This window comes from Heterodontus francisci, chromosome 36 (assembly GCF_036365525.1).
Source record: "Heterodontus francisci isolate sHetFra1 chromosome 36, sHetFra1.hap1, whole genome shotgun sequence".
Taxonomy (NCBI): Eukaryota; Metazoa; Chordata; class Chondrichthyes; order Heterodontiformes; family Heterodontidae; genus Heterodontus; species Heterodontus francisci.
This window is the reverse complement of record NC_090406.1, coordinates 49946904-49962709: the sequence shown is the minus strand read 5'-3', so window position 1 is coordinate 49962709 and position 15806 is coordinate 49946904. Positions and strand designations below refer to the sequence as shown.

General features: G+C 45.1%; 1 protein-coding gene and 1 long non-coding RNA gene across 2 annotated transcripts in view; one reads left to right on the top strand and one right to left on the bottom strand.

Annotated features, from left to right (window-relative positions):
- The window catches only part of LOC137351809 (lipoprotein lipase-like), a 47930-nt gene extending 43522 nt beyond the window's left edge, over nt 1-4408 (bottom strand). The window contains exon 1 of the mRNA XM_068016663.1: nt 3891-4408. Coding sequence (XP_067872764.1) covers nt 3891-3978 — 88 coding nt within the window. The 5' untranslated portion in view covers nt 3979-4408. The remainder of the gene's footprint in view (nt 1-3890) is intronic.
- A 5700-nt stretch (nt 4409-10108) lies between these two features.
- The window catches only part of LOC137351807 (uncharacterized), a 78108-nt gene continuing 72410 nt past the window's right edge, over nt 10109-15806 (top strand). The window contains exon 1 of the long non-coding RNA XR_010969574.1: nt 10109-10323. This is a non-coding gene — a long non-coding RNA (uncharacterized lncRNA). The remainder of the gene's footprint in view (nt 10324-15806) is intronic.

Below are 15806 nucleotides of genomic sequence, written 5' to 3'. Positions count from 1 at the left end.
GTTTGATATGTGACTGTATTGCACTCTACTGTTGGGATGTGTGACTATTGAAGCTTACAGCTTGATGTGAGTGTATTGCCATTTATGGTTTGAGTGACTGTATGTCAGTTTACTGTTAGATATGTGACTGTATTGCAGTTTATAGTTTGAGAGTGCATTGCAGTTTAGATTTAGATGCATGACTTGTATTGTAGTTTACAATTAGATGTGTGATTGTATGGCAGTTTAGTTTGTGTGACTGTATTGCAGTTTACAGTTTGATGTGTGACTGTCGGGCAGTTTAGTTTGTGTGAATCGATTGCACTTTACAGTTTGATGTGTGACTGTCGGGCAGTTTAGTTTTGTGTGACTGTATTGCAGTTTACAGTTTGTGTGACTGTAGGGCAGTTTAGTTTGTGTGACTGTATTGCAGTTTATAGTTATATTTGTGACTGTATTGCAGTTTACATCTTGATATGTGACTGTTGCCATTTACAGTTTGACTGTATTGCACGTTACAGTTTGATATGTAGCTGTATTGCAGTCTACAGTTTGTGCAACTTTATTGCAGTTTACCATTAGATATGTGACTGTATTGCAGTTTGCAATTAGTGTGACTGTGTTGCAGTTTAGATTGTGTGACTGTATTGCAGTTTACAGTTTGATATGTGACTCAGTTGCAATTTACAGTTTGACTGTACTACAGTTTACAGTTGATGCATGTTGCAGTTTACAGTTTGACATGACTGTATTGCAGTTTACAGTTTGTGAGAGCATTGCACTTGAGATTTACATGTGTGACTGTGTTGCAGTCTACAGTTTGTGTAACTGTATTGCAGTTTACAATTAGATATGTGTATTGCAGTTTGCATTTAGTGTGACTGCATTGCAGTTTATAGTTATGTTTGTGACTGTATTGCAGTTTACAGCTTGATATGTGACTGTTGCAGTTCACAGTTTCATTGTATTGCAGTTTAGAGCTTGATATGTGAATTTTGCAGTTTTGTATGACTGTATTGCAAGTTACAGTTTTATATATGGCTGTATTGCAGTTTAAAGTTAATGTGCAGGTGTATGGCAGTTTACAGTTTGATATGTGATTGGGGTTTACAGTTAGAAAGGTGACTGTATTGCAATTTACAGTTTGATATGCCTGTATTGCAGTTTACAGTTGATGTGTGGGTGTATTGCAGATTACAGTAGATATGTGACTGTCATTTACTTTAGATATGGGACTGCATTGTAGTTTACAGTTAGAGTTATGATGATATTGCAGATTGCAGTTCAATTATGTGACTGTATTGCAGTTTACACTTAAAGAGGTGGCTATATTGTAGCATGCAGTTTGAGAGTGCATTGCAATTTAGATTTAGATGTGTGACCCTATTGCAGTTTACAGTGTGAGATTGTATTGTAGTTTCATTAGAATTGTGATGGTATTGCAGTTTGCAGTTCGATTATGTGACAGTATTGCAGTTTACAGTCAGCCGTGGCTGTATTGCAATTTTTTCTTCTTAGGCAGTCCCTTGGGAATGAGGATGACTTTCTTCCACAGTATTGCAGTTTACAGTTAGTAGTGTGACTGTATCACAGTTTTCAACTGTATTGTAGTTTTATTGTATTGCAGTTTAATGTTTGATATGGGACTGTATTGTAGTTTGCAGTTTGTGTGATTGTATTGCAGTTTGACTGTATTGGAGGTTACAGTTTGATGTGTGACTATTATAGCTTACAGTTTGATGCGTGAATGCATTGCAGTTTACAGTTTGATGTATGTCTTTCCAGTTTACAGTTTGTGAGTGCATTGCAGTTTACAGTTTGATGTATGTCTTTCCAGTTTACAGTTTGTGAGTGCATTGCAGTTTACAGTTTGTGTGACTATTATTGTTTACAGTAGTTTTGTGACTATTGTGGTTTATAGTTTGATTTGTGATCTTATTGTAGTTGGATATGTGACTGTATGACAAAATACAGTTAGATATGTAACTAATACAGATTAGTTAGATGTGTGACTATTACAGAACACAGTTAGATGTGTGACTGTAGTGCAGTTTACAGTTTGTGACTGTATTGCAGTTTACAGTTAGATGTGTGACTGTATTGTATCCTCAGGGCAGTGTCCTAGTCCCAACCATATTCAGCTGCTTTGTCTTTCTTCCATAAAGATCAGAAGTGGGGTTGTTCGATGATGATTTCACAATGTTGAGCAACATTCACAACTCCTTAGACAATGAAGCAGTCCGTGCCCACATCACCAAGGCCTGGATAACATGTAGGCTTTGGCTGATAAGTGGCAAGTAACATTCGCACCACACAAGTGCTGACCACTGACCATCGCCACCAAGAGAGAATCTAGCCATCTGCCTTTGATGTTCAACAGCATTATGATCATTTAATTCCCAATCATCAACATCCTGGGGGCTATTATTGGCCAGAAATTTAACTGGACCAGCCACATAAATGCTGTGGCTACAAAAGCAGGTCAGAGGCTGGGAATTCTGCAGTGAGTAACTCACCTCCTGACTCCCCAAAGCCTGTTCGCCATCTACAAGGCACAAGTCAGGAGTGTGATGGAATACTCTCCACTTGTCTGGATGGGTGCAGCTCCAACAACACTCAAGAAGCTCGACACCATCCAGGACAAAGCAGCCCGCTTGATTGGCACCCCATCCACCACCTTAAATGTTCACGCCCTCCACCACCAACACACAGTGGCGGCAGTGTGTACCACATACAAGATGCACTGTAGCAACTCACCGAGCCTCCTTCACTGGTGGCACAGTGGCGCAGTGGTTAGCACCGCAGCCTCACAGCTCCAGCGACCCGGGTTCAATTCTGAGCACTGCCTGTGTGGAGTTTGCAAGTTCTCCCTGTGTCTGAGTGGGTTTCCTCCGGGTGCTCCGGTTTCCTCCCACAAGCCAAAAGACTTGCAGGTTGGTAGGTAAGTTGGCCATTATAAATTGCCACTCGTATAGATAGGTGGTAGGGAAATATAGGGACAGGTGGGGATGTGGTAGGAATATGGGATTAGTGTAGGATTAGTATAAATGCGTGGTTGATGGTCGGCACAGACTCGGTGGGCCGAAGGGCCTGTTTCAGTGCTGTATCTCTAAAATAAACTAAACAGCACCTTACAAACCCGCGACCTCCACCACCTAGAAGGACAAGGGCAGCAGATGCATGGGAACACCACCACCTGCAAATTCCCCTCCACGTCACACCATCCTGACTTGGAACTATATCACCGTTCCTTCACTGTCGCTGCAAAAACCTAGATTTCCTCCCTGTGGCACTGTGGATGTACCTACAGCAGTTCAAGAAGGCACCACCACCACCTTCCTGAGGGTAATAAATGCTAGCCTTGCCAGGGAAGCTCATGAATGAATAAAAAGCAACTAGACATGTGTCTGCGTTGCAGCGTACAGTTAAACAGGTGAGGGCTGCTCCAGTCTGGCTGGAAATGCTAGTCTATTCTGCCCTGTTTACCATGTCCCTAGGACGGGGTATGCAGGGGCTGAGTGTTGGTATGAGGCTTCGGACGCTTTAAATCTCCAAGGTCCCGCTAGGCAGAGCAGAGAGATTATTCTGCAGCTTCTCACTCCAGGGACTGGGAGGTTACTATCGGTCACCGCCAGCCTCTGGGATCGTCAGGAACTCATTGATAAGGGATTGGTGAGGGGTCAGGGCAGACTGGCAGCTACAGTAACCCCTCACTGCCGGACTAACAACTTTTAAACAACAACAAAAACTTTTACAATAACTTTTCACATGTTTATATATTCTTAACGTTTTCGATCCAATGAATGAAAAAGTTTCATTCGCACGCGGAACTTTAAAAGACAAAGCTTATTGAAGTTAACGGTATCATTATTTAAATTTATGAATGGAATATTAATTTGAATTAATTTTACCTGTGTGACCGGGAGGATGTTTCGCTGACACTCTGCTGAGGGGAGGCAGGAAGATGCAAAACCACGCAAAGTAACCTACCCCTGGCATTGTGTCCGGGTTTAGGATGTTCTCAACCGCGATTCTAGTATTTTTAAACAATAAAATTTCGTTCCCTAAGTATCCGTTGATGAAGAAATCCAGTTGTCTTTCCAGGGAACACTGTTTGTGGCGGAGTTTTCCTGTCCTGCCCCTTGTGGAGTTTTCTTATCTTTCTCTCCCTGTATCTCTCCCTCTATCCCTTCCTCTGTCTCTCTCTGTCCTTGACTGGTCTCTGTCTGTGTACTCACTCTCTCTGTTTCTTCCTATGTCTGTGTGCGTCTCTGTCTCCCTGTATGTGTCTTTCTCTGTGTGTCTCTCCCTGTGTGTGACTCTGTCTTGCTCTTGTGTAAGATCCCTCTCTGCTTGTGGTTCTGTCACACTCCGTTTTCTCTCTTTCACTTTTTCTAACCGCTCTGGGTGTAGTATGCTAATCGCTGCCGATCTATTGGTTATTCATTGACCCCAGGATAGAGGCTTTTCCGTTGGAAGGTTTTTTTTTCTCGCCTCCCTGGCCCGGCTCCAGCCTCCTCGCAAGTTGCTAACGTGTAACTGCGATCCTGCCGCCTGCCTGCATTCATTCAGCTTTTCCAACATGTTTAAGCGCTGTGTGTTCATGAGAAGCTGACACACCGCAGGCGACTTCCTTCAAAGAGAACCACAACACACTCAATCCAGCCAGGGGGTATATGGTGCGGCTCCTTCAAAGAACAAAGAAAATTACAGCACAGGAACAGGCCCTTCGGCCCTCCAAGCCTGCGCCGATCCAGATCCTCTATCTAAACATGTCGCCTATTTTCTAAGGGTCTGTATCTCTTTGCTTCCTGCCCATTCATGTATCTGTCTAGATACATCTTAAAAGACGCTATCGTGCCTGCGTCTACCACCTCCGCTGGCAACGCGTTCCAGGCACCCACCACCCTCTGCGTAAAGAACTTTCCACGCATATCCCCCCTAAACTTTTCCCCTCTCACTTTGAACTCGTGTCCTCTAGTAATTGAATCCCCCACTCTGGGAAAAAGCCTCTTGCTATCCACCCTGTCTATACCTCTCATGATTTTGTACACCTCAATCAGGTCCCCCCTCAACCTCCGTCTTTCTAATGAAAATAATCCTAATCTACCCAACCTCTCTTCATAGCTAGCGCCCTCCATACCAGGCAACATCCTGATGAACCTCCTCTGCACCCTCTCCAAAGCATCCACATCCTTTTGGTAATGTGGCGACCAGAACTGCACGCAGTATTCCAAATGTGGCCGAACCAAAGTCTTATACAACTGTAACATGACCTGCCAACTCTTGTACTCAATACCCCGTCCGATGAAGGAAAGCATGCCGTATGCCTTCTTGACCACTCTATTGACCTGCGTTGCCACCTTCAGGGAACAATGGACCTGAACACCCAAATCTCTCTGTACATCAATTTTCCCCAGGACTTTTCCATTTACTGTATAGTTCACTCTTGAATTGGATCTTCCAAAATGCATCACCTCACATTTGCCCTGATTGAACTCCATCTGCCATTTCTCTGCCCAACTCTCCAATCTATCTATATTCTGCTGTATTCTCTGACAGTCCCCTTCACTATCTGCTACTCCACCAATCTTAGTGTCGTCTGCAAACTTGCTAATCAGACCACCTATACTTTCCTCCAAATCATTTATGTATATCACAAACAACAGTGGTCCCAGCACGGATCCCTGTGGAACACTACTGGTCACACGTCTCCATTTTGAGAAACTCCCTTCCACTACTACTCTCTGTCTCCTGTTGCCCAGCCAGTTCTTTATCCATCTAGCTAGTACACCCTGGACCCCATGCGACTTCACTTTCTCCATCAGCCTACCATGGGGAACCTTATCAAACGCCTTACTGAAGTCCATGTATATGACATCTACAGCCCTTCCCTCATCAATCAACTTTGTCACTTCCTCAAAGAATTCTATTAAGTTGGTAAGACATGACCTTCCCTGCACAAAACCATGTTGCCTATCACTGATAAGCTCATTTTCTTCCAAATGGGAATAGATCCTATCCCTCAGTATCTTCTCCAGCAGCTTCCCTACCACTTACGTCAGGCTCACCAGTCTATAATTACCTGGATTATCCCTGCTACCCTTCTTAAACAAGGGGACAACATTAGCAATTCTCCAGTCCTCTGGGACCTCACCCGTGTTTAAGGATGCTGCAAAGATATCTGTTAAGGCCCCAGCTATTTCCTCTCTCGCTTCCCTCAGTAACCTGGGATAGATACCATCCGGACCTGGGGACTTGTCCACCTTAATGCCTTTTAGAATACCCAACACTTCCTCCCTCCTTATGCCAACTTGACCTAGAGTAATCAAACATCTGTCCCTAACCTCAACATCCGTCATGCCCCTCTCCTCGGTGAATACTGATGCAAAGTACTCGTTTAAAATCTCACCCATTTTCTCTGACTCCACGCATAGCTTTCCTCCTTTGTCCTTGAGTGGGCCAATCCTTTCTCTAGTTACCCTCTTGCTCCTTATATATGAATAAAAGGCTTTGGGATTTTCCTTAACCCTGTTTGCTAAAGATATTTCATGACCCCTTTTAGCCCTCTTAATTCCTCGTTTCAGATTGGTCCTACATTCTCGATATTCCTTCAAAGCTTCGTCTTTCTTCAGCCTCCTAGACCTTATGTATGCTTCCTTTTTCCTCTTAGCTAGTCTCACAATTTCACCTCTCATCCATGGTTCCCTAATCTTGCCATTTCTATCCCTCATTTTCACAGGAACATGTCTCTCCTGCACGCTAATCAACCTCTCTTTAAAAGCCTCCCACATATCAAATGTGGATTTACCTTCAAAAAGCTGCTCCCAATCTACATTCCCCAGCTCCTGCCGAATTTTGGTATCGTTGGCCTTCCCCCAATTTAGCACTCTTCCTTTAGGAACACTCTCGTCTTTGTCCATGAGTATTCTAAAACTTCTCCACACTGTTCACTCTGCTGCTATAATCCCTTCTAAGCAGCAATGCGACGACGAGTAGAATTTGATTGATGGGACAGATGGTCCCTTTGAGGCCATTTCCTCAGTGTTGTCAGTTAAGGACATTCCCACATGTCACATTCAAACCCAACGGTGCCACTGGCGACCAGGGAGACCCTTTCAGGCTCCTCCACACATAATCTTCATGATGCCCCCTCCCCAGGTGAGAATTACGATCAGAGTTAGCTTCTCTGGCTGTGCATTTCCAGCAATTTCTGCTTTTACTTCAGGTCAAAACATGGGTGATTCCATCAATATTCCACAAATATCCCCATCCTCAATGATGGGGGAGCCCAGCACATCAGTGCGAAAGGTGAGGCAGAAGAATTTGCAACAATCTTCAGCCAGAAGTGCCAAGTTGATGATCCATCTCGGCCTCCTGAAGTCCCCAGCATCATAGATGCCAAACTTCAGCCAATTCGATTCACTCCACGTGATATCAAGAAACGACTGAAGGCACTGGATACTGCAAAAGCTATGGGCCCTGACAATATTCCGGCAACAGTACTGAAGACCTGTGTTCCAGAACTTGCCGCGCCCCGAGCCAAGCTGTTCCAGTACAGCTACAACACTGGCATCTACCCTGCAATGTGGAAAATTGCCCAGGTATGTCCTATACACAAAAAACAGGACAAATCCAACCCGGCCAATTACCGCCCCATCAGCCTACTCTCAATCATCAGTAAAGTGATGGAAGGTATCATCAACAGTGCCATCAAGCGGCACTTGCTTAGTAATAACCTGCTCAGTGATGCTCAGTTTGGGTTCCGCCAGGGCCACTCAGCTCCTGACCTCATTACAGCCTTGGTTCAAACATGGACAAAAGAGCTGCACTCAAGAGATGAGGTGAGAGTGACTGCCCATGACATCAAGGCAGTATTTGACCGAGTATTGCATCAACGAGCCCTAGCAAAACTGGAGTCAATGGGAATCAGGGGCAAAAATCTCCGCTGGTTGGAGTCATACTTAGGACAAAGGAAGATGGTTGTGGTTGTTGGAGGTCAATCATCTGAGCTCCAGGACATCACTGCAGGAGTACCTCAGGGTGTCCTGGGCCCAACCATCTTCAGCTGCTTCATCAATGACCTTCCTTCAATCATAAGGTCAGAAGTGGGGATGTTTGCTGATGATTGCACAATGTTCAGCACCATTCACAACTCCTCAGATACTGAAGCAGTCTGTGTAGAAATGCAGCAAGACCTGGACAATATCCAGGCTTGGGCTGATAAGTGGCAAGTAACATTCGCGCCACACAAGTGCCAGGCAATGACCATCTCCAACAAAAGAGAATCTAACCATCTCCCCTTGACATTCAACAGCATTACCATCGCTGAATCCCCCACTATCAACATCCTAGGGGCTACCATTGACCGAAAACTGAACTGGAGTAGCCATATAAATACCGTGGCTACAACAGCAGGTCAGAGGCTAGGAATCCTGAGGCGAGTAACTCACCTCCTGACTCCCCAAAGCCTGTCCACAATCTACAAGGCACAAGTCAGGAGTGTGATGGAATACTCTCCACTTGCCTGGATGGGTGCAGCTCCAACAACACTCAAGAAGCTCTACACCATCCAGGACAAAGCGGCCCGCTTGATTGGCACCCCATGTACAAACATTCACTCCCTTCACCACCGACCCACAGTGGCAGCAGTGTGTACCATCTACAAGATGCACTGCAGCAACGCATCAAGGCTCCTTCGACAGCACCTTCCAAACCCGTGACCTCTACCAACTAGAAGGACAAGGGCAGCAAATACATGGGAACACCACCACCTGCAAGTTCCCCTCCAAGTCACACACCACCCTGACTTGGAACTATGTCACCGTTCCTTCACTGTCGTTGGGTCAAAATCCTGGAACTCCCTTCCTAACAACACTGTGGGTGCACCTACCCCACATGGACTGCAGCAGTTCAAGAAGACAGCTCACCACCACCTTCTCAAGGGCAATTAGGGATGGGCAATAAATGCTGGCCTGGCCAGTGACACCCACATCCCGTGAATGAATTAAAAAAAAACAAATATTGTCGGATGAATCCCAGACGATCATTCCAACTCCCATTTGTTCCCACTGTCGAGCTTCAATTAACCAGACTCCCTCCAATTCACCCCATTATAGAGAATTCCGATGTCTCAAACCCTTCTGATTGGAGAAATTGTGGCTTTAAAGGAAATAACTGAAAGGGCAGCTTATAAAATGTGCAATAAAAACAGAAAATGCTGGAATTACTCAGCAGGTCTGGCAGCATCTGTGGAGAGGGAAACAGAGTTAATGCCAAGTCTCTTTCAGCTTGTTCATCTTCATTGCTTTCCATTTCCCTCCTGGTGATTACACACCTTCCCTTTTGTTCTTCAGAGGTGTACTAACATGATTCAGTTTGCATTTTAAAGATGTATATTCTGTCTTTATTTCTCTAAAATACTTTAATTTTTTGAACTTTATAATTCAAAGCAAAGCCTATGGTAATATGAACAGCAGAGAAGTGGAGTGGAATTTTAAGAGTTTCCTCGCAGTACAGGCTGCTAGGTGTGAAAGCACCACCACTGGCTGCAGGATGTAATTACAGCGTGACATTAAATTAATAGTGGACAAAGCAATTCATAATGGGAAGAGCTATACAAAAAGTGAGATGAAGATATGCCAACATAGAAGACTCTCTTCAAGGCAGGAAGTGTGGATATATACCAATTTTTAATATATTCTAGATATTGATCAGGACAGAACATGTAAACTCCAGAGTACAACTTCAAGTTGAGTTAAGACATTAACACACGGGGACTGAGATTAAAACTGGCAAACAGACAATTTTTAACAACTTCATCACACAAAGTGTGAACAAACCCTTGCAATGGCCTGCTGGGTAGTGGGGACAAGATCTTTACATTCATTAGGATGCAAATTACATGATGAGGGAGAGACAAAGACTTTAAAAACCTTGACAGATGAATGCGTTGATAGGAAAATTGCACCATGCAGAGTAAACAGAGCTGAACTCCAGATAGTGTATTCACGTGTGCTGGAGAGTTCAACTTGCTTTACTTTGGCAATGGGTGTTTCAAGTTCATTCAAACTCTAGGAGTTGAAGTCCACATTTGAAAAGGGAAACACACCCACTGGCTCACAGTCAAATCCTTGTCTTTAGTCCTGAGGGCTTGGTGAAAGCACACTTCATCCCATCTTTCAACAACTGCGCAGATTATTACAAGCTTGGTGAATATTTAATACATTCCACCCTCACTCAAACTTGGCCCTCGGGTGCTGGTGGTTCTCAGGCAGAACAAGGTGTTGGCTGTCGGGAGGACTTCGAGCCTAAGAAGAAAGTGGGAGAAGGAAGAATTGTCAGGTAGTGTTACAGAGTCAGGCAAGAGAATTTACTATTATTGTGAGGTTACCATAGTTTAAAAATAGAACCAATTATTTAATACCTAGTGCTTGGTGCTGAATCTTCCCAGTAGCGTAGTCCAAAGTTTCGCCGGCTGATTAATAGTCTGACAGGTTGTGATGTGAGTGCTCTTTCTATGGCTGTAGTCATCTTTTTACCAGCTGATTTGGAGGGTGAGAGGGGGGATGCGGAGCGGTGCTTTTGTGATGGCGGGTGGTTTATGTCGTGTACAGTCAGAGGGTTTAATGGCTCCCAAACCCACACCGGGCACAAGTATCCTACTGGAGGTCAACGCAGAATTCAAAGCCAGAGCTCGAATCTCCACTCATTGGGAATGTCTGGAATGGGGTTCAAACCCTCCACCTTCTGACTCAGAGGTGGGAATGTTCCTACTAAAGGCTCACTCCCTTGGAGTGGTCAATATCTGCTATAGACTGTCACCTAGCACTGGGAATTTAGACTAGCGGAAATGGCTGGTTAATTCAGTCACTATCCCACTTGCCCTCTCACTCCCTTTCCCAATTCCCTGTCACTTTGCCACTCCCTAAAATACATGTGGCAAAGAATGAATAAATCTAAGGAAGCAGTAGCAGGAAAGGGTTAAATCCGCTGTGAGTTAGCAGAGGTTTGACATTGTAAGCGGCTGCCAGCTCGAACTCAGTGACTGGAGGAGAGGGCGGGGGTGGGGGTTGGAGCAAGCAGCTGCAGCTTGTCCCGAAACATCCCACCCATCTGACTCCCAACCCCTATCCCTCCCACTCCCCACCCCCACTCCTGCTGAGGTGGGTGGTGGGTGTGTGCAGTTATCTGCTTCTCATTGGCTGCGGGGAGTGTAGGATGGCCAATTATTGGCACTAACTCGCCGTTCACTGCAGAGTTTTCCAGTGCTGAGGAGGAGGGGGAGGAAGTCAGGCTGCGGAGAGAGGCCCAATCACACAGTGTGCGGGCCTCCCAGTCACATTCTTCACATTACACTGGTCCTAGTCTCAAGATAACATCAAAATGCATCATGAAAGCAATTCAGCCTATTTCATAAACCTGAAAACAAAATATAATTGGGTTGTAGGACATTTGCAGAACACTCGAGTGCTGCTTTCCTGATGATAGTTTGTCAGGATATGTGAGTCCGGTACTTCTCAATAATGAATGATAATAACTGGCCAGTGATTATACAAATCACCAATCCAAACAGACAACAATAGCCTCCAATCCAGTCGAAGGGTTCGGTTAGTTTATGTAAAAATTACTGGATATCTGGGAGTGAGTTACAGCCTGGAATCTGATGGAAAGTTTCAGGGGTGGGGGTTTACATATAAAGTAAGAGATACTCGGGGGGGGTGAGTTACAGGCTGGGGTCTAATTGAGGCGGTCAGGGGGGTTTATATATAGAGTCACAGATTCCCGGCGGGGGGTTACAGGCTGGGGTCTAATTGAGGCGGTCAGGGGGGTTTATATATAGAGTCAATGATACCCAGGGAGGGTGAGTTACAGGCTGGGGTCTAATTGAGGTGTTCAGGGTGGTTTATATATAGAGTCACAGATACCCGGGGGGGGTGTGGGGGGGGTGGTTACAGGCTGGGGTCTAATTGAGGCGTTCAGGGTGGTTTATATATAGAGTCACAGATACCCGGGGGGAGGAGTTACAGGCTGGGGTCTAATTGAGGCGTTCAGGGTGGTTTATATATAGAGTCACAGATACCCGGGGGGGTGTGGGGGGGGGGGTGTGAGTTACAGGCTGGGTCTAATTGAGGTGATCAGGGGGGGTTATATATAGAGTCACAGATACCCGGGGCGGGGGGGGGGGGGGGGGGGGTCGGTGAGTTACAGGCTGGGTCTAATTGAGGCATTCAGGGGAGTTTATATATAAAGTCACAGATACCCAGGGAGGGTGAGTTACAGGCTGGGGTCTAATTGAGGTGTTCAGGGGGGTTTATATATAGAGTCACAGATACCCAGGGAGGGTGAGTTACAGGCTGGGGTCTAATTGAGGTGTTCAGGGGGGTTTATATATAGAGTCACAGATACCCGGGGGGGGGGGGGGGGGTGAGTTACAGGCTAGGTCTAATTGAGGCATTCAGGGGGGTTTATATAGAGTCACAGAAACTGGGGGGGTGTGGGGGTGGGTTACAGGCTGGAGTCTAATTGAGGCGTTCAGAGGGTTTTATATTTAGAGTCACAGATACCTGGGGGGCGGGGGAGGTGAGTTACAGGCAGGGTGATGGAGAAATGTACAAGGATGATGAAGTGGATGGAGAGAAGGTGAGATGAGGGGAGGGGGTGATGGATAGCAGTGGAGGTGGGGAACTGAAGGAAGGGGGACGAGTTACAGGACTGCATCCAGGTCTGGAAAATTTCAGTGTGAGGTATCCAGCAAGAGGAGTCAGAGTGATGCAGACGGATAATTCAGATCAGTGGAAATTGTGGGAATGAGTCACTGGAGAGAAGGGGTCTCAGGAAAGTGAGGTGGGCAGGGATAGAGGAGGGTGGAGTAGACAGGAGGTACAGGACCGAGAGCCATTGGGGAATGGAAATCCCAGGTGATGCTGAGAATGGGAAATGCAGTCAGCAGGGAACTATAGGAAAAAGGGGAAGCCAGGTAAGGTTTGTCCCTCAGGGGGGACTACAATCAATAGACCTTTGGCGGCGGGGAGAGGTAAAAGGGATTGGCAGCCAATGAGTGGACCTAGCACAGCAGGCATGCAAGGAGATGGCAAAAGAGTGAATGGGATGTCTAGTGGTGTCGTATTTTGAAATTGCAATTGCATTGTGCATTGTGTTCTCTAGTGGCTGCTGTAGAACACACATGCTAACAAAGCGCAAGTGAAACTAAGACAGAATAATAAAAGGAGAAGCCTTTATTTTCAGCTGCTGAAGCCTTTGTCTCTCTGACTTTGCCTCATATCCTATACCAAACCCAGCTAAACCTCACTCAAGTTCCGAGGACATCACAATGGCGATGTGGTAAACAGAAAACGGATGAAAAAAGAGGATATATTGCTTTCAGGTCTGAAAATTTTGGAAGGTTTTTGTCTACTTTCATTTCAAACTGGAGACTGTTAGAGTAACACAAATGTATACTCAGGCACTGATCTCTCCAAAATAACCATCCAATCCAAAAAAAAGTATATTATCTCAGATTACTGCAGAGAAGTTTTCTCTGAAAGGAGCACAATCCTGGATCCTTTATCACTGCATTGCTGATCAATATGGTGTTGTCTATACCCAACTTATCACCTTTTGATGTGTATTAGAGTCATCATCTGTATTCCCACATTGACAAAAGTGGCTGTGACATTTCAAAGATGTGATGGCAGGTTTTGCAATCAGACTACACAAGGAGAAAGGCCTTGCTTCTACACTATGGAGGTGAAGAATTAAAAGATATCTTTGATACACTTATGCCTGAGCAAAAGGACTACAAGTCATCAAAAATGTACTGATGACCTACTTCACGGCCAAGAAAAACACCATACACAAAACTATTGTATTCTCCACCTCTACTGCTCTCCATCCCTCCCCCCATCTCACCTTCTCTCCATCCACTTCCTCATCCTTGTACATTTCTCCATTACTTTTCCTGCCTGTAACTCACCCCCCTGGGTATCTGAGAAGCAAACAAGACAATGGATCAATATTGCACACAATTGAAGCAACTAGTAACCAAATGTGACTTTGGTGATGTTGAACATGTTGAACGGGAAATCAAAACAAATAAGCAAAGGCTGCTCTCCAGTCAACTACGCTGAAATGTACTCGAGACAGACAGCTGTCCGAGCTGTTGGAGTTAGCAAGATCACTATTGCTCTCAGAGTCCAGAGCTACTGAAATTGAGGCTTACTAAAGTAACTACCACATTCCAAGTTTAACTTCTGTGAGCACTATTCATCTCTCACATGCCAGGAAACCACCTGGAAAGCAACAACAGCCATCTCACAAACAGAGTTGCGACCTGTCCAAAGAATGTTTCCACTGTGGCAGTGCCTACCCACACCAGACAGCGTGTCCTGCTACTGGTAAACAGCGTAAAGCCTGTGGAAAACCCAATTGCTTTGCTCGGGTTTGTCTCTCATCAGTAAAATCTACTAAGACCAATACCAACAGAAGGGTTTCACGTATGTGTCCCACAGCAAAAAGGCGAGAGAATGTAACTAATGTACAGGTGGCCGACATTGAACATACTTTTGTCTTCTCAGACACAGCAAACAGCCACGTTTGACAGTGACTATTGGCTGCTGGGACGTAGATGCTCTCATAGACACAGGAGCGTCTGTCAATGTCATGGGAGACAAAACATTCAACAAACTTCAGGATTGTCCCATTCTCTGCAAGCCAGAGAATATGAAAATGTTCCCTTATAACAATGACAAACCGCTGAAAATCCTCGGAACTTTTGAAATGCCAGTCTCATTCAAAGACAATAGAACAAATGCTGTATTTTACATCAGATCTGGAGAATGTGACATGCTTATCAGTTTCCACACAGCAGCAGATCTGCACATGATTGCAGTCACATACGCGATTCCCTTACATAACAAAATGGTCTCGAGCTGTATGCTGATCGTTTCACTGGTATCGGAAAACTGAAAGGTGTTACATGCAAGCTGCATGTAGACCCTAATGTGCCCCGAGTTGTGCATCAACGGTGACAAATACTACTTCATATCACAAAACAGACAGAGAAGGAATTCAATGCCTTCTTGACCTTGACATTATTGAGAAAGTTAAGGATGAGCCTACCCCTTGGGTCTCACCCATATAAGTTGTCAAGAAACCCAAGAGTGAGAACCAGATTAGAATCAGTATTGATATGTGATCACCAAACCAAGCCATACAACGAAAGACACTTGACACTGACATCACATAGAAAGTGAATGGTGCTAAACACTTTGCTAAACTTAACCTCAGTGTAAGCTACCATTAAATCAAGCTTGCAGAAGAATCGAGATATCTTACTGTATTCTCTACTCACATCAGTCTTTTCTGATACAAGAGGCTCAACTTTGGAATCAGCTCAGCAGCTGAGGTATTTCAGCACGTGATTCAATCTGCACTTCAAGCAGTTGAAGGCACATTGAACATCAGTGATGACATTCTCATCTCTGGCTGCACCGAAAGGGAACTCGAGACATACCTACATGCATGTTTATAACGTCTCAGACAATGTAACCTCACCTTGAGCAAAAACAATTCCTTGTTCAATGAAAGCAGAATTGAATTCTTTGGTCATGTGTTCAGTGGTGAAGGAGTATCACCAGATCCACGGAAAGTTGAAGCCATTGCAAACACCGCGGATCCTACAAATGTTGAAGAAGTCGGCAGTCTGCTAGGACTCGTCACATACTGCAGTCGCTTCATCCCTGACCTCACTACGCTATCTGCCCCTGTATGCGATTTGACAAAAGAGACCGCCAAGTAGGAATGGACTACATCACACAAACAGGCGG